The sequence below is a fragment of the Helianthus annuus genome, chromosome 9 (genome assembly GCF_002127325.2).
Source record: "Helianthus annuus cultivar XRQ/B chromosome 9, HanXRQr2.0-SUNRISE, whole genome shotgun sequence".
NCBI classification, from domain to species: domain Eukaryota; kingdom Viridiplantae; phylum Streptophyta; class Magnoliopsida; order Asterales; family Asteraceae; genus Helianthus; species Helianthus annuus.
Genome location: NC_035441.2, coordinates 101,650,649 through 101,676,045, shown reverse-complemented (window position 1 = coordinate 101,676,045; position 25,397 = coordinate 101,650,649). Strand labels below are relative to the sequence as shown.

At 37.5% G+C, this 25,397-nt stretch overlaps 1 protein-coding gene across 1 annotated transcript; it reads right to left on the bottom strand.

The window, feature by feature from the left end:
- Window positions 1-22,584: 22,584 nt before the first annotated feature.
- LOC110888761 (ATP-dependent DNA helicase PIF1-like) lies at window positions 22,585-24,000 on the bottom strand. Its single transcript, XM_022136269.1, has one exon. The coding sequence runs from the start codon at window positions 23,998-24,000 to the stop codon at window positions 22,585-22,587; it is 1,416 nt and encodes a 471-aa protein (XP_021991961.1).
- Between the last annotated feature and the right edge of the window lie 1,397 nt (window positions 24,001-25,397).

The following is a 25,397-nucleotide window of genomic DNA, read 5'->3' as shown; positions in this document are numbered from 1 at the left end:
GCCACGCACGTAGTTCAGGGTTGTAATCTTATCTTAGCTGGTCAAGCCTTCTCTATCGACCTCATTCCCATAGTTTTGGGTAGCTTCGACGTTGTGATTGGGATGGATTGGTTATCCCAACACCAGGCAGAAATCTTATGCAGCGAAAAGGTCATTCGCATTCCTCGTTTGGGTCAGGAACCTCTAGAAGTTCAAGGTGACAAGAGTGGTGCGGTGGTCGGCATCATCTCTTTCTTGAAGGCTCAGAAATGCTTACGGAAAGGTCACACAGCCATTCTGGCTCTCGTTACAGACGCATCGGCAAAGGAAAAGAAATTGGAGGATATTCCAATCGTACGTGATTACCCTCAGGTGTTTCCTGAAGACTTACCAGGCTTACCGCCTCATCGTCAGGTTGAATTTCAGATCGAGCTCGCCCCAGGAGCAGCACCCATAGCTCGCGCACCATATCGTCTAGCTCCATCAGAATTGGAGGAATTGTCAAAGCAACTGCAGGAACTCTTGGAAAAGGGTTTCATTCGTCCAAGCTCTTCGCCTTGGGGAGCTCCAGTACTTTTCGTGAAAAAGAAAGACGGTACGTTCAGGATGTGCATCGACTACCGTGAACTCAACAAGGTGACGGTGAAGAACCGTTATCCTCTTCCGCGCATCGACGACTTATTCGACCAGTTGCAAGGGTCGTGTTACTATTCGAAGATAGACTTGAGGTCTGGGTATCATCAGCTGAGAGTCCGGGAGGAGGACGTCTCTAAGACAGCCTTCAGAACTCGTTACGGTCACTACGAGTTCCTTGTCATGCCATTCGGGTTAACGAACGCGCCTGCTGTATTTATGGATCTTATGAACAGGGTGTGCAAACCCTATCTTGACAAGTTCGTCATAGTTTTCATCGACGACATTCTGATTTACTCCAAGAGTCAGGAGGAACACGAGCAGCATCTTCGTCTTATTTTGGAACTCCTTCGGAAGGAGCAGTTGTACGCCAAGCTTTCTAAATGCGACTTCTGGCTCCGTGAAGTCCACTTCTTAGGCCACGTGGTAAACAAGGATGGGATCCATGTCGATCCATCCAAGGTAGATTCGATCAGGAACTGGCCTGCACTGCGTACACCGACAGAAATACGCCAATTCTTGGGTCTGGCAGGTTACTACAGACGGTTTATCAAGGATTTCTCGAAGATTGCTCAGCCGCTTACGCTACTGACACAAAAGGGTGTTACCTATCGCTGGGGAGAACCCCAGGAGACTGCTTTTCAGCACCTAAAGGATAGACTTTGCAGTGCACCTATCCTCTCTTTGCCAGAGGGCACAGATGACTTCGTGGTTTATTGTGATGCATCCATTCGGGGACTTGGATGTGTGTTAATGCAGCGTGACAAGGTTATCGCTTACGCCTCTCGTCAACTCAAGGTTCACGAACGCAACTACACGACGCACGATTTAGAGCTGGGAGTTGTTGTTTTCGCGCTTAAGATATGGCGACACTACCTGTACGGTACCAGGTGCACGATTTACACCGATCACAGGAGTCTCGAGCATATCCTTAAGCAGAAGGATTTGAACATGCGTCAACGACGATGGGTCGAGTTACTTAATGATTACGAATGCGCTATCAAGTATCATCCAGGCAAAGCCAATGTTGTGGCTGACGCCCTCAGTCGGAAGGACACTCTACCACGGCGCGTGCGAGCGCTACAGCTTACGATTCAGTCTAGCCTTCCTGCTCAGATACGAACTGCTCAGATAGAAGCACTGAAGCCCGAAAACGTCAAGGCTGAAGCCTTACGCGGCTCACGACAACAAATGGAACAGAAGGCAGACGGCGCCTACTATGTAACGGGCCGGATTTGGGTCCCTATTTATGGCGGTTTACGCGAACTTGTAATGGATGAAGCTCACAATTCTCGCTACTCGGTACATCCAGGGTCGGATAAAATGTACCACGACATCAGCACTACTTATTGGTGGCCTAGCATGAAGGCCCACATCGCTACGTACGTTGGAAAATGCTTGACCTGTGCGAGAGTCAAGGTTGAATATCAGAAGCCAGCTGGTCTACTTCAGCAGCCTAAGATACCTCAATGGAAATGGGAAGAAATTTCCATGGATTTTGTTACAGGCTTACCTAGATCTCAGCGTGGAAACGATACGATATGGGTGATCGTGGATCGACTCACTAAGTCTGCACACTTCCTACAGATTAAGGAAACGGACAAGTTCTCCACTCTCGCAGACGTCTATCTCAAAGAAGTTGTTTCGAGGCACGGGGTGCCCACGTCCATCATTTCGGATCGCGACGCACGATTCACGTCAGAGCTTTGGCAAGCGATGCACAAATCTTTCGGCTCACGACTAGACATGAGCACAGCTTATCACCCTCAGACGGATGGGCAGTCTGAGCGAACGATCCAAACTCTTGAAGACATGCTTCGGGCATGCGTTATCGATTTTGGCAACGGCTGGGAAAAGCATCTCCCTTTGGTGGAGTTTTCTTACAATAATAGTTATCACACCAGCATTCAAGCCGCTCCATTCGAGGCATTGTACGGACGTAAATGCCGGTCACCTCTCTGTTGGGCAGAGGTGGGGGATAGTCAGATCACGGGTCCAGAGATTGTAGTGGACGCCACAGAAAAGATTGCACAGATACGACAACGCATGGCGGCAGCACGCGACCGTCAGAAAGCCTACGCGGATAAGCGTAGAAAGCCATTGGAATTTGAGGTCGGGGACCGGGTTTTATTGAAAGTTTCACCCTGAAAGGGTGTGGTACGTTTTGGCAAACGGGGCAAACTGAATCCGCGGTACGTCGGACCATTCGAAATCATAGAAAAGATTGGCAAGGTAGCCTACAAGTTGAACCTACCAGCTGAACTCGGGGCAGTTCACAATGTCTTTCATGTATCGAACTTAAAGAAGTGCCTATCAGATGAAAACCTCATCATTCCTTTTAAGGAACTCACTATCGACGAGCGGTTGCAGTTCGTCGAGGAACCAGTGGAAATCACGGACCGGGATGTGAAGGTCCTCAAACACAAGAGAATCCCTCTTGTTCGAGTTCGTTGGAACTCCAAACGTGGCCCAGAGTACACCTGGGAACGCGAAGACAGGATGACAGAAAAGTACCCCCAGTTATTCGAAACCAATGCTACCACTACTGAGGCTGAAGCTACTACTTCGGAATTTCGGGACGAAATTCCAGATCAACGGGGGGAGGATGTGACACCCCAGGAAAATCAGTGAACAGTTCAATTTACTTAGCTTCCTCAGTGAGTGCATACCAAATTTCGGGACGAAATTTCCAATTAGTTGGGGATAATGTGACAACTCGAACTTTAGACCTATCATTGTGTAACATACGTGAACGTGCTATGATTTTACAAACTTTGATGCTATTGAATGTTATGATGTTATGTGCCTTATGTGTGTATGTATGTTGTGTGTACACGAACCCGAACCACACACTAAAACTCGATTACACCTTATAACCGGTCACACAAGCCCTTTGGGCCACACTTTGAAATCGGACCCCATGAGGTAACCGAGTTGGGCTCGGCCCACTCCCAATTCGCGAACACAAAACCACTTGTGAGGGTTTGATTTTGATTGTTTTGCAAAAACATCACAACACCCACAAACCCTAGCTATCTCTCTCTTTTGCTCGAACTTGACGGCAAGGCACAAGAGGATCACTCTCCCTCTCTTTGATTCCAACCGGTTAGTGCACATTGTTATTTGATTGTATATGATGATGTTATGATCTATGCGTTTACATGATGTTTATATATGATTCTTGTGCATTGCATGATGTAATTCGGATGATGATAGTATGATTGATTGTGATTAAAACCGGCTTACATGTGTGCTTTGTTATAAATCAAATGTTAATATGTGGTTCGGATTGTTAACGTGTTCATACGGATCGGATGAGACTCGATGTAATCTGTTGTTATGCTATATGATTCGGATGGTAACTTGTGGATGTGCTAAGTATTGGGCTAGGTAATTAGTCACGGTTACATGTTCATATAAATAGATTATTGTTCATATGAATGCTGTTCATGTTGATTCGATGTTCTTGAATTGTTATGAATATGCATGAAATCTAAATTAACTGTTGATAAATTTCTGTGATTGATCTGATTTCGAAACTGCCTTAGATGTTTGCTAGAATCACGGATAAGTCAATGCAGGAATTATGGAAACCAGTTACACACGGTTGCGACTCGGCATCACTCGTTGCGAGTCGGAACCCCACTCGAGACCACGAACAGCACAAGCCGGAACCACGGTTGCGAGTCCCGTTGCGACTCGTAACCAGACCATGATGAACCGAGATCACCATTACGACTCGCAACCAGCTGTTGCGACTCGTAATCTCCGGTTGCGACTCGAGATCGCCGGTTGCGACTCGAGCCCACATTTGCACATACACTGTTTGGGCCTACACTGTCACGGGCCCAACCGTTTGGGCCAAATGATTGAAATTGTGAACTATTTGATAATTGGACCAGTATGTGTTACTATTTGGGCCGGGTTATGTTGGGCCAGGGTTAACACGCACAAGTACACTCATGACTGCTAATTGGACTGCTTATTTGTTTGGGCCGATTACTTGGACTCGTTACACGACATGAACTGCTGATACGTTTATGTGTTTTGCCATGATCATACTTGATAACATACATGAATATACGTGTTATATACGAACCTGACTTGTGTGGTAACCCTATTAGGACGTGGTTGACCACCCTTAGTTCAAGAATCTTTTATTTGTGTATCTGCCGAGCAAACCAAGGTGAGTTCACACAGCCAAGGCATGGGATTCCCGGGTTGGGAATTGGGTTGGATATGTTATTGTAAAAGGAGTTACTCGTACTTACGCAAATACCAGACTATAGACCATCGTCCTCAGGTTAGTCAGGACACGTTACGTAAAGCCTACGTAACCCAGTATATTTGCCATATGTCTCCCGGGTCGGGAGGACACGTTACGTAAAGCCTACGTAACCCAATACCATTCACTGGCTTCCAGGTCGGAAGGCCACGCTGCGTAAAGCCTACGTAGCCCCCACGCGTACCACTGTCCTCGGGGAAGGGCACGTCACGTAAAGCCTACGTGACCCTGTACGTTTTCCTGTTCTCGGTAAAGAAGAACACATGGTCGGAAGTTAGTCTAGTAAGTACCGTTAATGAGAAGCCCTCATTAGCCAGGATAAATATGGGAAACCCCCACCTGTAATATGAACACAAGGTTTGGGAAGCCCCCACCTTTAGTACACACTAGTATGGGAAGCCCCCACTAGCTATACTTATGCATTATGTTAAGAACTTACTTTCTGTGAACTCGCTCAACTAGTTTGTTGATTATTTGCTGCATGCCTTGCAGGACCTTAGGTACTTTATGGAGCTTGCACAGGGAGGAGCAGGTCGTTGTGGGATTTGGATTCATGAACGTTATTCGAACTTATAACTATTTTGAGATTACATACTATGCTTCCGCTATTTAAACGATGTTTGGTTTTGGAACATCAATCATGTCAGGATGATTTACATTGATTACTTTTATTATTAACTGCTATGTTTGATATGATTGATGGCATGATCCTGGTCAGTCACGCTCCCAAGCGGTGGTACTCCGCGGGTGGATTTTGGGGGTGTGACATCTGTTTTAATATAAACTTTGTAAAAGCCAAAAAGATTTTATTTCTACTTTATTTTCGATCGTACGATGTTGGAGCTCGAGTCTTCGTTACCTGAAACCTGAACGAAAACCGAATTGACTAAATCTTCATAAACGGTCGAAATTTGCATGTTTTGAAAGTTAAAGTCTAAAATTGACAAATTTACTAAACTTTCAAACTGTCGGACGGTGTTTGATTGTGACATGGTCATACGTGTGGCATTTGTTTATGCTAACTATATTCCAAGCAGTTGTTCTCATTACGCGTTTAGATTTCTTGCATGTGCAGATTCTAAAGGCTAGGAGAACATGGTCGATGACAAGCTTCGGAATGAAGACACGACGCGAAGGCACTCAAAAGATGAAGATGATCGAGTTGCCGCGGACCATCATCAACACCACAAGGATCTCAAACTATATAGATCAAGTCATCCACGAGCATAACTCAAGGGGGAGCTTATGTTAAGGGGGAGTTTGTCAACACACTTCCTACATGATACGGGTAGTTTGTTGATATACTCTCTACTTTCAAGACGTGAAGACTTTAAAGATCCTCCGACATTGAAGACTTGAAAGGACATCAGAGTCTTGAAGACATGAAGATCAACGATGATCAAGATCGAGACAAATCTGCACCCATCGAAGATCGAGACAAAGCTACAGCCAAGGGGGAGTTTGTTGGTGCACTTGTGTCTGTACTTTGTCTGTGTTCGGTCACGATGTAAAACGATGTTCCTGTTAGTCTTGTAAGTTTGACCAAGTCAACCATCCTCCGGTTTGACTTGGCCAAACAGTTGTTAAATGGTTGTAATGTGTCCTGTGTCGAAGGTTGGGCCATCGAAGGATTGTTTCTATCCTTCGATGAGCTCGAAAGATATACCACGAAGAATACAGATGAACTTCGAAGGATTTGCCATCCTTCGAAGTATATGTGGATCCTTCGATGGCTTTGTAATCGACAGATGATCTTTCGGTCATTCTGCATGATCCTTCGACCAGACCTGCTGTGCTGGGTATATATATACCCATGCAGTGTGTTCAAGATAGTCAGATGTACACACTCACAAGCAGACCCGAGAGATAGAGAGCATTCTGCTGTGAACACATACACACACACTTAGAGAGTTTGCAAAACTGATTTGTAAACATTGTGCTTGTAACCGAAACCTTTCATTCGCATTAATACAAGTGGTGTTAATCGGTGAACTTTGTGTGTCTTGTGTTTGTGCTTGTTTCATCCCGGTTTGCTCACTAGCTTGGATTCCGCACTTGCTAGTGTGTTAGTATAACAAGGTTAAGGTTGAATCTCATCCTCCGAGAGGGACCTACATTATGCATTTGTATTCATGTGTTACGGGTATGAATACGGGTATAATAAAGCAGAACATGAACTTAGGAGATTACGGGTATTATAAAGAAGAAAGTTGAGAGGCATGAACTTAGGTTCAAGAAGGTGGTGAATGCACCATGGTAGGCTCTATCATGTCGTCATTAAGTTGGTTTTCTTTTTATGGTGAACTGTAAAACATCTTGTTTTACATCTTACCATATCTTGGAAAAACTCCTATGTGAGAATTGATAGAGGTTACCATGGTGCATTCACCACCTTCTTGAACCAAAGTTCTTGTATCTCAAACTTCTGCTTTAAAATACCCGAAATCTCCTGATAGTTTTTAGCACTTTCTTTCCACTCCTTACGCATGGACGTTACTTTCTTTAACTCATCTTTATTCATTTATGTTCATGTGTTGCCTCCATGTAGTGCTTTATGTCCAATGCACATTCTGAATCAAGCATAAGCGTTTCAAGTGTGATTAACTTATCGTCTCATAACCCAACATTCATGCCAAAAATCTCGAAAGGTTTCAGGTACCTATCCCATTTATCAAACTCTTCCTTAGCGGTGTTGAGCTTGCACTTCTTAATCTCACCAGCAATCTCTACGGTTAGAACGATTCGTACCCACCACTAACCTGTCATATGCGTCTTCCAGATCAAGAATTTCTTTCTTATACAAGCATAGTATGTAGTTGCCCATTCTAACATCATCGGGGTTCATCTGATGGCCGATCCTGACTCCATTGACCAGAACACCAGGGAAGTCTTCAAAAGAGTTGACTTCTTCGAACGAAATATGGGGTTCGGTTGGTCTAGAATATTCTAGACCCTCTGAACCAACCTCTTCATTGGACATCTTGGAAACGGTAATGAAGAGAATGGTTCAGAAGTTCTAGAATGTTCAAGACCAACCGAACCCCATCTTTCGTTCGAAGAAGCCGACTCTAGTGAAGACTTCGTATTCTGGTCAATGTAGTCAGCATTGACCATCAGCTAACTGATGATATTAGGATGGTCTACTACAAACTATGCTTGTATAAGAAAGAATTTCTTCATCCGGAAGATGTGTATGACAAGTTAGTGGTGGGAATGATTCCGCTACTAACCGTAGAGATTTCTGGTAAGATTAAGAAGTGCAAGCTCACCACAGCATAGGAAGAGTTTGATAAACGGGATAAGTACTGATAAACGGGATAAGTAACTGAAAGCTTTTGACGGTTTTGCCATGAAAGTTTTGTTTTTACGCGATAAGATAGTCACACTTGAAACGCTTGTGTTGGATTCAGAAGGTGCATTGGACATAAAGCAGTACATGGAGGCAACACATGAACATAAACTAATCAAAGATGAGTTAAAGAATGTTGCTGCCATGCGTAAGGAGTTGAAAGGAAGTGCTAACAACGGTATGGACATTTCGGATATTTTAAAGCGGAAAGTTGAGAGGCTTGAACTTAGGTTCAAGAAGGTGGTCAATGCACTAGGCTCTATCAGAGAATCATTAAGTTGGTCTTTTTCTATGAATCAAGCACAAGCGTTTCAAGTGTGATTAACTTATCGTGTAGTAACCGAACTTTCATGCCAAAACCCTCGAAACAACTTTCGGGTAATTATCCCATTTATCAAACTCTTCCTTAGCTGTGTTGAGCTTGCACTTCTTAATCTCACCAGCAATCTCTATGGTTAGACGATTCATACCTGCCACTCACTTGTCATACACGTCTTCCGGATGAAGAAATTCTTTCTTATACAAGCATAGTTTGCAGTAGCCCATTCTAACATCATCGGTTAGCTGATGGTCGATCCTGACTCCATTGACCAGAACACCAGGAAAGTCTTCAAAAGAGTTTACTTCTTCGAATGAAAGATGGGGTTCGGTTGGTCTAAAACATTCTAGAACCTCTGTCCCAACCTCTTCATTATCGTTTCCAAGATAATCAAATCAGTGTACACATACCAAGTAATATTTATGTATTTCAAACAAAGTTAGAGTTTATTTTCCTCAAGTGGTTCTAGTATTCTTAAAGGTTTTCCACTAAATCATAACCAGATTTATCTATGTAACAGTAATGGCAGTAACAACAGTAACATGAATGTCAAACTGAAGCAATTTCTTACGGTATTTGTTTTCCGAGGACGACTCTCCTTTGGCGTATAATTTCGAGAACCAGCAAATCTTGTATTTTCGAGGTTTACTCTGTCAAAAACACAACCACGTCTAGTGTTAACTAGCGGATTTCAAGCAAATACATTGACAATTCGATGAATAACATGTGACATATGATTAGAGATACCGTTGAAGGATTGCAGGGAACATATGGATGAGAGTTTGAAATATTCATCAATTGAGATGAATTAAAGTTGTCTTCAGCATAACAAGGGTCAAACCTGAGTTCATGCTTCTCAAATTTCTGCGTAATAGTAATGGCAGTAACAACATTAACACGAGTATAAAACTAAAGCAAATTCTTACCATATTAATACACGAGAACCTGCAAATCTAGTCGGCTTCGAACGCTTACTCTGTCAAAAACACAACCAGGTCCAGTATTAACTAGCTGTTTTCAAGAAAATACATCGACAAATCCGTGAATAACATGTAACAACATATGATTAAAGATACCGATGAAGGATTGCAGGGAACATGCAGCTGAGAGTTTGAAGTATTCGTCTATAGAGACGAAATAAAGTTGTCTTCAGTATAACTAGGGTTAAAGTCATTTCTAGTGGGATTAGGATCAGAAGATACGACGGCTAAGTTGAATTCTCTGGTTACTGGAGCTTGCATTATTAGAGGCTTTGATCGTAGAGTGATTGAAGGGAAAACAGACAATGTTGGATCTTGTTGGTGTGCGTACTTTTATAATCTTGATTGTAGTATATCATATTATGCAATACAATATAACATTGTATCATATTACATAAGATTACATCATATCATATTAGAGCATTCACATTGGGTTCTCTATTTTCATCTTTATGTATGAGTTAACTAAAGAACACCTTTAGTTAATGTGATATAAGATTACATCATATTATATTAGAGCATTCACATTGGGTTCTCTATCTTGATCATATTATATCTAAACTCATAAAAATATAGAGAAATAATGTGTGGAGTGAATACGAATGCTAAATGTGAGGAATGGAAAGTAAGTCTTTAAATTTATTCCCTGTTTTAATTACTTAAATAATAAACCGATTTAGCCTAAACCATGCTCAGCATGAAAAACTACTCACTGGTGGAGGTCGAGCATTAGAAGCATGAAAAGCTACTCACCAGTGGAGGTCGAGCATTAGAAGTAAAGTTTGATAACGTCTACCCATTTGAAAAGCTTTGTTGCCTTGCCTTTTGAGTCTCCTTTCTTCTTCATCACATGTAAGGTCACCTTACAGGGGGTTGTTTAATAACGATCTCTCATCACTTCTTCCTTTCTTCCCTTTCACCCATCACAATTGTGGTGGCGGCTACAAAAAAAAAAGTGTCGCGTTGTATATGACGGCTGGGTTTCTAACTGTAGATTGTTTCTGCAAATCCTAGCGTGTGCTGTGAAATCATAATCTCTTCACATCCTATAAGTATTAGGGTTCATTATGTAATTAGTTAATAGTTAGTTTTATTAGAATTAGATTAGTGATAGAAGTGCGGGGACTAGATGCGACAAAACGAAAGTTAGTAACCTACATGTTGGAATCGACACATCCAGGGGACACACCCCTTCTCTGATCGACGACAGGAAACAAGAAAAAGGGACGTGACCTTCAAGGAGAGACGCAACCTTTCATCTTCAATCACAGCCACAAAATCAAAAGACATGATTATTCGCGAAGAGACACGTCTATTGGATTCGCACCTCTTCAATTAGTATAAATAGGGTTAGATTTCTATTGTAAAAACATCATTCACTTGTACATATTCACGATTTGTATTCATTCAATCAAGGTTAGTTTATATTTATTCGTTCATTGTGATTTTCATTATTCGTTAAGAAGATTCTGGGCAACATGCTGGTTGGCGATAATAAATCTAGTAATCAATAAGAAATTTAAGTTAACTTAATAAATGTTACCAGATTGATTTTAGGCACCCATGACTCGTTTACTACCCCGAAATAGCTGTCTTCCCGGAATGGTGACATTTGTAATGTGTTGAAAGAAAAATAGTAGAATATAAAGATGCCAACAAGCCTTTACGAATCTTCTGTATGAAACTATTTGTAAACTTCAAAATTCAATATATACGCCGCGTATAGCTCTATACACAGTGTACAACTTTAATCACGTGCAAACACAACATCATAATATAGTCAAATTAGTCTGAGGTACGCCACTTAAAGGCATGTACGTGGCTTTAAAAGCTATCGTATAATCCCTGCATACAGACAGTATACTTGGCTTACATGTAATTAATTTGAAGTTGTATGAGGTTGACTACATGGTCGGCATACATAAGGGTGTACAAATAGGAGAAGGGTGTGTGAATATGTAGAGCCAAGCCAAAATAGTTACCCGGAGTTACTTGTTTCTGAATATGCTCCCAAATGCAAAAGGCTATATCTACGTCACAATCAACTTCATTAGAACAATTTCCCTTTATATATAAACCTACAGAAGTAAGAACATTTGAGATTACTACACATGTATGTTATGATCCGTCTTAAGGCGTTTTAATTACCAATTGCCTCACGCCCTAGGCACGTTCTTTTAGAACTACGTTAAGATGCACCTTTTAAAACCAAGGTTATAGAAAAGCATGCTATAAGTATTTCACCTTAAATTTGGTAGTTTCAACTAAATGGAAGAGCAAAACATCTCCAGTCGTCAATTATGTCCAACTCCAAAGTATTTCCAACCTAGACTAAGGCAACGTCTGCATGCAATGCAAGATATTTGACTATCCATTGCTCTCCATTTTTACTTCAAGTGCAAATTTAATGTCTTCTTTTGCAAAAAAAAAAAAAATGAATTGCACAAATGAACCGGGAGACCCTATGAATCACAGAGGGAGGGGGTTTATCTTGTTTTGTGATGTTTAAATAATAAGAGTGATTGCAAGCAGTTGAAGAGAGACAGAGAGAGAGATTAGTTTCCTCAAATGGTTCTAGCAACAAATCAAATCACCGTACATACACAGGTACAAAGTGACAAACTATTCATTCCAAACAAAGTTAGAGATCATTTTCTTCAAATGGTTCTATTGATCTTAAACCTTTTCCACTAAATCATAACTAGATTTAACTACGCAACTGTAATGGCTGTAACAACAATATCACGAGCGTAAAATTAAAGCAAATCCTTACAAATATTCAGACATGGACTTTCCTTTTGCGTATGAATTCGAGAATCCGCAAATGTAGTCGGCATCGGTTTTGGACGTTTACTCTGTCAAAAACACAACAGATCCAGTGTTAACTAGCTGATTTCAAACAAATACATTGATTAATCGTTGAATATCATGTAACAACATATGTTTAGACATACTGATGAAGGATTGTAGGGAAGATGCGAGATATGATTAGACATACCGATGAAGGATTGTAGCGAAGATGCGCGGCTGAGAGTTTGCAAAATTCGTAAATTGAGATGAAATAAAGTAGTTATCTTCAGCATAACTAGGGTTGAAGTCATTTATGGTGAGATTTACGACGGCTAAGTTGAATTCTCTGGTTAGTGGAGCTTGCATTATTAGAGGCTTTGATTGTAGAGAAATTGAAGGGAAACAGACAATGTTGGATCTTGTTGGTGTATGTGCTTTTATAGCCTTGATTGTAGTATATCATATTATGCAATACAATATAATATTGTATCATATTACATAAGATTACATCATATCATATTAGAGCATTCACATTGGGTTCTCTGTTTTCATCTTTATGTATGAGTTAACTAAAAACACCTTTAGTTAATGTGATAATAAGATTACATCATATTATATTTGGGCATTCACATTGGGTTCTCTATCTTGATCATATTATATCTAAATTCATAAAAATATAGAGAATTAATGTGAGGAGTGAATACGAATGCTAAATGTGAGGAATGGAAAGTAAGTCCTTAAATTTATTCCCTGTTTTAATTTTAATTACTTAAATAATAAACCGGTTTAGCCTAACCCATGCTCAGCATGAAAAACTACTCACCAGTGGAGGTCGAGCATTAGAAACATGAAAAGTACTCACCAGTGGAGGTGGTCGAGCATTAGAAGTAAAGTTTGATAACGTCTCCTGATTTGAAAAGCTTTGTTGCCTTGCCTTTTGAGTCTCCTTTCTTCTTCATCACACGTAATGTCACCTTACAGGCGGTTGTTTAATACTGACCTCTCATCACTTCTTCCTTTCTTCCCTTTCACCCATCACGAGATCCTTTGCTGGCCACAGTTGTGGTGGTGGCTACAAAAAAAAAGCGTCGCATTGTATATGACGGCTGGGGTTCTAACTGTAGGTTGTTTCTGCAAATCCTAGCGTGTGCAGGTTGACAACAATAAATCTAGTAATCAATAAGAAATTTAAGTTAACTTAATAAATGTTACCAGATTGGTTTTAGGCACCCATGACTCGTTTACTACCCCGAAATAGCTGTCTTCCCGGAATGGTGACATTTGTAATGTGTTGAAAGAAAAATAGTAGAATATAAAGATGCCAACAAGCCTTTACGAATCTTCTGTATGAAACTATTTGTAAACTATATGTAAGCCAAGCCAAAATAGTTACCCGGAGTTACTTGTTTCTGAATATGCTCCCAAATGCAAAAGGCTATATCTACATCACAATCAACTTCATTAGAAGAATTTCCCTTTATATATAAACCTACAGAAGTTAGAACATTTGAGATTACTACACATGTATGTTATGATCCGTCTTGAGGCGTTTTAATTACCAATTGCCTCGCGCCTAAGGCACATTCTTTTAGAACTACGTTAAGATGCACCTTTTTAAAACCAAGGTTATAGAAAAGCATGCTATAAGTATTTCACCTTAAATTGGGAGTTTCAACTAAATAGAAGAGCAAAACATCTCCAATTGTCAATTATCTCCAACTCCAAAGTATTTCCAACCTAGACTAAGGCTACGTCTGCGTGCATGATATTTAACTGTCCATTGCTGTCCATTTTTATTAAGTGCAAATTTAATGTCTTCTTTTGCAAAAAAAAAAAAAAAAAAAAAAAAAAGAATAGCACAAATGAACAGGGAGACCCTATGAATCACAGAGGGAGGGGGTTTATCTTGTTTTGTCATGTTTAAATAATAAGAGTGATTGCAAGCAGTTGAAGAGAGATAGAGAGAGAGATTAGTTTCCTCAAATGGTTCTAGCGACAAATCAAATCACCGTACATAGTACATACACAGGTACAAAGTGACAAACTATTTATTCCAAACAAAGTTAGAGGTTATTTTCTTCAAATGGTTCTATCCATCTTAAACATATTCCACTAAATCATAACTAGATTTAACTACGCAACTGTAATGGCTGTAACAACAATAACACGAGCGTAAAATTAAAGCAAATTCTTACAAATATTCAGACCTGGACTTTCCTATTGCGTATGATTTCGAGAATCCGCAAATCTAGTCGGCAACGGTTTTGGATGTTTACTATGTCAAAAACACAACAGATCCCGTGTTAACTTGCTGATTTCAAGCAAATACATAGATTAATCGTTGAGTAACATGTAACAACTTATGATTAGACATACCGATGAAGGATTGTAGGGAAGATGCGCGGCTGAGAGTTTGCAAAATTCGTAAATTGAGATGAAATAAAGTAGTTGTCTTCAGCATAACTAGGGTTGAAGTCGTTTATGTTGAGATTTACGACGGCGAAGTTGAATTCTCTGGTTACTGGAGCTTCCACTATTAGAGGCTTTGATTGTAGGGAGATTGAAGGGAAAAGAGACAATGTTGGATGTTGTTGGTGTATGTGCTTTTATAGCCTTGATTGTAGTATATCATATTATGCAATACAATATAATATTGTATCATATTACATAAGATTACATCATATCATATTAGAGCATTCACATTGGGTTCTCTATTTTCATCTTATGTATGAGTTAACTAAAAACACCTTTAGTTAATGTGATAATAAGATTACATCATATTATATTAGAGCATTCACATTGGGTTCTCTATCTTGATCATATTATATCTAAAACACATAAAAATATAGAGAATTAATGTGAGAAGTGAATACGAATGCTAAATGCGAGGAATGGAAAGTAAGTCCATAAATTTATTTCCTGTTTTAATTACTTAAATAATAAACCGGTTTAGCCTAAACCATGATCAGCATGAAAAACTACTCACCAGTGGAGGTCGAGCATTAGAAGCATGAAAAACTACTCACCAGTGGAGGTGGTCGAGCATTAGATGTAAAGTTTGATAACGTCTCCCCATTTGAAAAGCTTTGTTGCCTTGCCATTTGAGTCTCCTTTCTTCTTCATCACATGTAATGTCACCTTACAGGCGGATGTTTAATACCGACCTCTCATCACTTCTTCCTTTCTTCCCTTTCACCCATCACTAGATCCTTTGTTGGCCACAGTTGTGGTGGTGGCTACAAAAAAAAAAAAGCGTCGCATTGTATATGACGGCTGGGGTTCTAACTGTAGGTTGTTTCTGCAAATCCTAGCGTGTGCAGGTTGACGACAATAAATCTAGTAATCAATAAGAAATTTAAGTTAACTTAATAAATGTTACCAGATTGGTTTTAGGCACCCATGACTCGTTTATTACCCAGAAATAGTTGTCGTCCCGGAATGGTGACATCTGTAATGTGTTGAAAGAAAAATAGTAGAATATAAAGATGCCAACGAGCCTTTAAGAATCTTCTGTATGAAACTATTTGTAAACTTCGAAATTCAATATATACGCCGCGTATAGCTCTATACGCAGTGTATAACTTTAATCACGTGCAAACACAACATCATAATATAGTAAAATTAGTCTGAGGTACGCCACTTACAGGCATGTACATGGCTTTAAAAGCTATAGTATATATATAATCCCTGCATACAGACTGTATACTTGGCTTACACGTAATTAATTTGACGTTGTACGAGGTTGACTACATGGTCGGCATACATAAGGGTGTACAAATAGGAGAAGGGTGTGTGAATATGTAGAGCCAAGCCAAAATAGTTACCCGGAGTTACTTGTTTCTGAATATGCTCCCAAATGCAAAACGCTATATCTACATCACAATCAACTTCATTAGAACAATTTCCCTTTATATATAAACCTACAGAAGTTAGAACATTTGAGATTACTACACATGTATGTTATGATCCGTCTTGAGGCGTTTTAATTACCAATTGCCTCGCGCCTAAGGCACATTCTTTTAGAACTACGTTAAGATGCACCTTTTAAAACCAAGGTTATAGAAAAGCATGCTATAAGTATTTCACCTTAAATATGGGAGTTTCAACTAAATGGAAGAGCAAAACATCTCCAATCGTCAATTATGTCCAACTCCAAAGTATTTCCAACCTAGACTAAGGCTACGTCTGCGTGCATGATATTTAACTATCCAATCCTCTCCATTTTTATCTTCAAGTGCAAATTTAATGTCTTATTTTGCAAAAAAAAAAAAAAATGAATTGCACAAATGAACCGGGAGACCCTATGAATCACAGAGGGAGGAGGTTTATCTTGTTTTGTCATGTTTAAATAATAAGAGTGATTGCAAGCAGTTGAAGAGAGATAGAGAGAGAGATTAGTTTCCTCAAATGGTTCTAGCGACAAATCAAATCACCGTACATAGTACATACACAGGTACAAAGTGACAAACTATTTATTCCAAATAAAGCTAGAGATTATTTTCTTCAAATGGTTCTATCCATCTTAAACATATTCCACTAAATCATAACTAGATTTAACTACGCAACTGTAATGGCTGTAACAACAATAACACGAGCGTAAAATTAAAGCAAATTCTTACAAATATTCAGACCTGGACTTTCCTATTGCGTATGATTTCGAGAATCCGCAAACCTAGTCGGCATCGGTTTTGGATGTTTACTCTGTCAAAAACACAACAGATCCAGTGTTAACTTGCTGATTTCAAGGAAATACATAGATTAATCGTTGAATAACATGTAACAACTTATGATTAGACATACCGATGAAGGATTGTAGGGAAGATATGCGGCTGAGAGTTTGCAAACTTCGTAAATTGAGATGAAATAAAGTAGTTGTCTTCAGCATAACTAGGGTTGAAGTCGTTTATGGTGAGATTTACGACGGCTAAGTTGAATTCTCTGGTTACTGGAGCTTGCACTATTAGAGGCTTTGATTGTAGGGAGATTGAAGGGAAAAGAGACAATGTTGGATCTTGTTGGTGTATGTGCTTTTATAGCCTTGATTGTAGTATATCATATTATGCAATACAATATAATACTAGTGCTAATACCCGCGAATTTCGCGGTGTTGAGAAATGATATGTTTTTTTTTTTTTTTTTGAAAATAATACGATTATACTGATCATAAAGAAACTGTATGCATGAACGTACTATTGAAATTTGAAGTTGATACGATTTGATTTTCTGGTTATAATGGCAATCTGAATTTAAAATAAATAAAATAACAAACGCATTGTACCGGAAACGTATATAAAGGGTGATTGAAAAGTTATTGTAAGGTAATTGTTTTTTCGGATTTTAAATAAAAAGTGAAAGCCTATTACTATAGCACTTATGCTTGCTTGAGTTTCGTAACCAATAACTTGGAATTCGCTTTCGACCAGTTGAAGAAACAATCGTCACCTAAGGAAATATGTTCAGCTTCAATTATATCATGCCACCCAACAACACCGTACCTATGTTAGATAAAATATGAAAAAAAATGTTACTAATTCATATACAAATACAGTGAAAGTTAAATAATAATATATAATAAATAAGATAATAAATTGATTGACAAACCTTATTTGACCATCAATATTGTGTGTACGAAGATTCTTAACCCAAGTATTTCCTTTAACAACTTTGATGTTTACTTCAGAAAACTCATTTAAACCACTTATGTCAGTAATCAATTTGGGAAGGATCTACATTTTGTAAGCACATTACAAATATGTTAATGTTATTAAATGAAAAAAACTAAAAATAAAAAAAAATTAAACATAAAAAAGCATAGTAGAATACCAATTCAGTAGATACTGTCATTGCAAAAAAAGGATAGTTAGGATCATCACTAACTTGTCGATAACCTTCAACATTGGTAATATGTTCATATTCTTGCTCAATCAAAGGAGTGTTGTTTAACAAAACTTGACGACCGTGCTTATTGAATATGGTAATATTAAAATCTTTCACGTCGTTTATTTTAAAACACAAAATATCGCCCGGATTTAACCTGAGATCTTCAATAAATTTAAACCAACCATCAGCAAAACAATAATTTCGACCAATCTTTCTAATACGGACTTCCCATTTATGAATCTCGGATACGTTAAGTATAACCTTGTTATCAGGTAAAGGATAATCAAAATGTTCTGAAAGAAAAGTATCTGGTATAACCTATAAAGAAATTAATTATTATAAAATGTATGAGTATTATGTTTTACATAAATCGAGAAAAAAAAAACAATATAAATCTATAATAAATGGAGTTTGTAAAGGATTTTGAATAATTTTACAAAACGGTTTCCCCACTCTTGATTTGGATCATGACAGAAAAGCTTGAACTTAAAAGTACGATCACCAAGATAGTTGAAAATAATAAAGAAATATCCATGGCCAAAGTAATTTAAAACCTCAGACCATCCATCAGTGAAGTAGAATACATCTTCTATTAATTGGATGCGAACACGCCATGAATGCTTTTCATCAAATTTAAGGCTAACAGTTGAGGATTGTAACTTATTCGTCCATATAAATCTACTCATACATATAGGTATAGCCTGAAAACCAAAAAAAAAATATATGAAAAATTTCTTTAGAATAAATATCAAACATCAAACAATACTAATAAATAGTTTATAAAAACAATAATGAAAGTTATGTACCTGTTGAAGGGATAGTGGATCAAGTAGAGTTATGATGAAATACGGACCATGACGATACATATTCACCCGAACACGACAGTTGAGGAAGAATACTAACAATCGAATACTAATAGCAACACATAGAATGAAAGAAAAAAATATCAGCATGTATTTATATGAGAAAATTGGAAATAAAATTTAAGAAACTATAGAATCAACAATTCTTATAACTATTTATGTAAATAATTAATAAACTCAATATTGTACAAAAATATATAAATTAATGTAATTATTGTAAATGTGTTTTAAAAATAGCAAAAGATTTACAAAATATTGCTAGTAATAAAAATTTAACATAATAAAAGGTTTTCCGAAATATTAGTACTAATTAGTGAATATATATTTTTGTATGATATTCAAATACATAATGGGTAAAATAAAAAACATTAGTTTAATATTATTACATAAATAACGGATATATGTTAAAAATAAAAATCGATACTTAAATTAAAAATAAAATATAAATTATAATCATCACATATCATATCAAAGACTAAAGCTGCTGCAACACTCCATCACCTTCAATGAACAATCACTTGGCTCAAGAAACATAAACCGACGGTGAAGAAGAAATTTGGTAAAGTAAGTTTACCTCCATTATTTCCGATCATTTTATCGGAAATCTCCTCTTTGATTCACACACTTATTATCATCTGAGTTGAACGCCAATTTCCGGGTTAAGTGACTTCACCGAAGTATTTCCGGCGATTGTTTACGGTTTACACATGAAATCAGGTTTTTCAGTTTTATGAAATTAAATGTTGTGTATCTTATGTGTATCTAAAATAAATTAGATCGTATTGAATGTGTTTAAAAATATATAATTTCTGTTTTTTAACATGATTTGGTTGATATATTTAGTACATCTTATTGTGAAAATTAAAAATTCTTGATTGACATTGTATTTTGGATCATTGATTAGGTTATAACATTACAAAACTTGAATAACAATGTTATTTATTGTGTACCTTATGTTATCTAAAACGGATTACATTTAATTGTTTGTCTTTGAATGTATAAAATTTAGGTTACTATACTTATTTGGTTGATATAGTTTGTGAATGTCATTGTGAAAAAAATTATGGTTAGATGATGAGATAACAGTTGCTTTGTTATTGTTTATATGTATATTGTATATTGTATTATTGTATATTGCAAACAAATATATACATCATTGTTTACAGGTATATAAAGATGAGTTCCTCATGCATAACTGTGTTGGATGATGATTACTCGATGAAACTGGTATGTTACAATTGTTAGAAAATAAAATATCTCTAATTTGTGTTAGATAATATCTTTAACATAAATTTAACAACAGGTACTGCCAATTGAGTTTGTTAAGAGTGTATACGGTGATTATTGGCAAAGAACTAAAGTAATGATACATCATCAAAGTGAAAGAAGTTGGACAGCTTATTTGAGAAGTATAAGCGGGGAATCGGTTATAACTGATGGTTGGAAAAATGTCGTAAGGGATCTTCAGTTGAAAAAACAGACATTGTTGCGCTTAAGGATATTGAAAGATAAAGATATTCACATTGATTGTTTCGTCAACAACATATGTGGTGAATCTTTCGTAACAGTAAACCGTTACGGCATTTTAAAGATAATAGTAAGTATACATTTATATATTAATCTGTTTTTCTTTATAGTTGTAAAATAAATGATATACATATATATTTGAGAGTAAAATGCTACTAAACTTTTCAGGTGATTCCCGAAGCTTATGTTACAAAATGTTACTCTCACACGCCAGTCAACGATTATTATAACATATGTGCAGCAGGTCAGATTTGGAAAGTTGAGACGGAGAAAATAAATGATAATTATGTTTTTACGAAAGGTTGTCCGAAACTATTTGATGATCTTGGGATAGAAGATGATGATATAATGTTGTTGACGAATACGGAAAGCAAAAAATTTGAGATAAAGATTTATCGTCGAGGAGTTGAAGTTGTTTTGAATAAAAAAGAAGAAAGTGATGATGAGTCTCTGATGGAGATAGCTAAAGACACATACTACAAAACCGTCAACTTTGTAAGTATTATCAACTTAAAGTATAACAGTTTAGTAATAATTACGTCTCTTTTGCTAATATCTTATTGTATAACAGAGCTTTGGTGATGATGATGATGACTCCACAGATGAGATGATTTCTGAGGTAATAACCTTATATTTATGTAGATTAAAACACATTACAATCAGATGTTGTAATTTTATTAAATATGATACACAGATTCATGAAATTAGTAAAAAACAGGAAGTGATTAAGAACATTGCTGGAAAAGAAAACTCAAAGGTAGAATTTGAAATGGAAAAGGTCTCAACATGTAGAGGAAAACATGTAGATGCATATTGTCTTAATAGGTTTTTTTGTTTTATCTTAATAGGTTACGAAGAAAGGTAAACATGTAGAGGCATATTGTCGTGCGGAGGTCAGTAAGGAGCTTGTATGCAGGACAGAATTTGAAATGGAAAAGGTCTCAACAGATGGAGAGATAACTCGGAAACGGATGGTACGTTTATCATAAATAAACAATATGTAGTGATCAACATTTATTATTAACTTAGATTTTATTCTAAATATAATGTATGTGTTCAAAAAAAGGTAAAGGAAAAAAGAAAGAGGGATGATCATGGATTAAAGATAGCGGAGGTTGAAGGAAAAGTTGTTGCAAAAACAACTACTGTTGAGAAAATTGGAAAGTATGATTTCACAATGAAAGGAGAAAACCGCATGGTATGTATTTTTGACATAAAAATCATAGACTGAAATATTTTAACATGAATATGGCTGAATGAGTTCTTAAATACGGATTTGCATGCAGAGAATGCCTGCTAATGTTGTAAGAGCAGCCGGATTCCGAAATAAATCTCATAAGTTAAACGTGAGGAACATGAAGGGAAAAACAATCAAAATGAATGTTAGGCGCCAAAAGAATGGAAATGCTGTAAGGTATGCAATCGAAGGTTGGCCGATGTTCATGAAGGAGAATGGACTTTGTTTGGGTGATAGACTGCATTTCACATTTGTAAGTTCATCAAATCTCCTGATCTTATCAAATGTGGATGGGGTTAATGCATGTTAACAGGTAATCTAATCATGAAGGTGTTTGTGTTGAACAAATGATGACTGTTTTGTGATCATGTTTTTAGGTTTACTCTTTTTTGGACAAAGTTTCTATGGTTATGATGTTTTATTTTGTTCCTAGGTAGTTTATGGTTAAAGACAATTACTATTATATCATCTAACCAAGTACCATAATTTTGAATGTAATTAACAGTTGGTATCGTGCATAAATAGTTGTTGGTTATCAATGTTTAAATATATCTATTTACAAACTAACTTGTGTTTGTTTATATGTGGTTCAGATTGTTTATATAAGTTGTATGTGATATATATTACAAATGAAATGTATAAAAAAATATAAAGTAAAATGGAAATATAAATCTCGGAGTAAAGGAATAAATAATATGACAGTTGGATATTAATATTAAAATAATGAAACTTCGAATCAAAACTATAAATTTGAGAATATCTCTTTGTATACAACATTTGTAGTCTTATTAGTAACGTTTCCCTCAACATCTAATATTAACATCCTTAAACCATCCATGCTTTTGACTCTTGAAACTGCAACATATAGTTGTCCGTGAGTGAAAACAGGCTGCTTTAGAAACAAACCAACCTTAGATAACGACTGTCCCTGACTTTTATTTATCGTCATTGCAAAACACACAGCTATCGGGAATTGCCTTCTTTGAAGCTTGAAAGGTATTCGTTTGTCAGAGGGGGAAAGATTGATCCTTGGTATAAAAGTTCTAGTACCAATATTATTACCAGAAATCACTTTGGCTTCAATAATCCGATCACCAAGTTTTACGACTTGTAATCTTGTACCATTGCACAGACCGTTTTTCTGATCAAGGTTACGTAACAGCATGATAGGAACACCAACTTTTAAAACCAATTTATGATTCGGCATTCCTGAAACCTTAAGACCATTTAGAACATCGGGGGGGTAAACATTGTGTCGAATATGGTCAGTTACATTCTCAGATTGGCAGATGGAATCTGAACTTAGATACTCTTTATGATCACCAGGAAACATTGCTAATAAGGTATCATTTATCTCGTGAACAACGTCGTTCTTAGGAGCAAGTATGGCTCTTTCCTGAAAATAATTTGGATCATTGAACGATTCAAGTATCGACGGATACACAAAGTTGATCAGATTACCAATAGGGTTAGTGGACTCAGTAATCAACAGTTCTTGAGGTATATCAATAAGAGCTTCTCCGTCGTTGCGACCACCAAGTTTTCCCTCGCCAATATCCAAAAGCCATTTAGCAAACTCTTTTGTCTTGTCAATATCACCATGATTCATGCCAACAGTAAGCCTCATGTTTTTTGTTAGCCTTAGTAACTTGCATTTATTCCATATATATGACGAACTCAGGGAAGCATTCACGATATCCTGTCTAGAGCCATTAGGAACAACAGGAAGAATCTGTCTAAAGTCACCACCAAATACAATTACCTTTCCTCCAAATGGTAAAGCTTCGCTATTTGAACAATCAGGCATCAATATATCTTTTAAGGTTCTATCCAATGCTTCAAAGGCATGTTTATGAATCATAGGAGCCTCATCCCATATAATAAGTTGTGTTTTTTTTAAAAGACACGCAAGTTCAGATCCAGGCTTCATGCGGCAAAGAGAATCCTCATTTAGATTCAGAGGGATGGAAAATCGAGAATGGGCTGTTCGACCTCCAGAAAGTAGCAAAGAAGCTATACCGCTTGAAGCAACATTTAAAACAATTTCAGACTTACTTCGAATTGCTGCCGACAATGTCTTCCAAAGAAAGGTCTTACCGGTGCCACCATATCCGTAAACAAAAAAGACACCACCTTTGTTTGTTCTAACAGATTCCATAATCTGATCAAAAACATTACGTTGCTGTCACACCCCGATTTCCACGTGTCTCACCGGTGGGCCCGGTGGGGGATTACCGTGACGATGTTGGCAACAATATAGTCAAACCACACAATTATATAATGCACAGCGGAAGCTTAAAGATAAATATATAAACTTCAACCTCTGATTGTAATATCAAAATGTATTACAGGGGTTGAATATATCCACAGTGGATCGTAAATAAACATAAAGTATTGTTCCATCAGATACTGCAATCAAGCTTGCGAGACTTATCCCGACGCTAGGGAGCTAATACCAGCCAATTTACGTTTAGGTACCTGCACTTAATCTTTTTGGGGAAAATACGTCAGTTTACACTGGTAAATACATTCAACTGACACATTTGAAAATGTTTATTAAAATTGATTTGAATGCACAAGGCACAAACTCTTTTATAACTTGGGAAAATTATAATAAAATCTTGTGAACGTTTTACATGTTCTTTTATGCGTTCAGTAGCCCGGGTCGTGCCGGGTTAAAGATTTATAGACACACCACGTTTGCGTAAAACCGTAGTATAAAAACCAACGACTACGTCTTTTAAATTTAATGTCGACACTTTATACCGGGTGTACGCCTACACCGGGATGTCGATGGTCGTGGCCATTTCGTAAAATGATGCCAAGGATATCCGGGACAACGGTCATTAAACCCCCCAAAGGCTTATAAGCAACAAAACTGTTTAAATGAGCCGATCATATTTAGTCAATTAACCACCTAAGCGATGGAATTATATAATGCTCAATCAAGCGGTATTAATATACCGTAACCCAAGCCCATATAGGGGAAATAAGTTAAAGTATTTACCTTTGCAAGTATATTTCCTTAATTGGATTAAATCACCGATAGCTTTTACTGGGGCTCCTAATCTGGAACGAAGGTTTTAATTAACCTCTTAGAATCCTAACGGGTCGTTATAATGGCCGTAGCCTAGACCGGTTGGTTCCGATATATATAGATATGGTTTAATCGCGCGAAAAGGCGAAAACCGAGAATGGAGTGTGATTCTGTCCCCAACAAGTTTAGAGACTTGTTTTATATGGGTTAATGGTTCACACTCTGGATTTTGGGGTTCAAATGATATTATTTGACCCGCATCGGCTAATTTATGAAAACTAGTTTCATAAGCCGAACCGTGCGCGCAATAGGCGAAACGGTTAACCATGAGAGTCGTACGCTTATTTCCTAAGTCAATATGCCTTAAATGGGTTGTGGTATCAGTAGGATACCTTCCGTGATGCCCGTAACGAGTTTAAGTTAGTATTATGCCCCGTAGGGGCTTTTCGGTCATTTTAAAGACTTTAAAAGGGCTTTTCGAGTTCTACAGGAAATCTGAGTTTCCCGAACAGCTTATA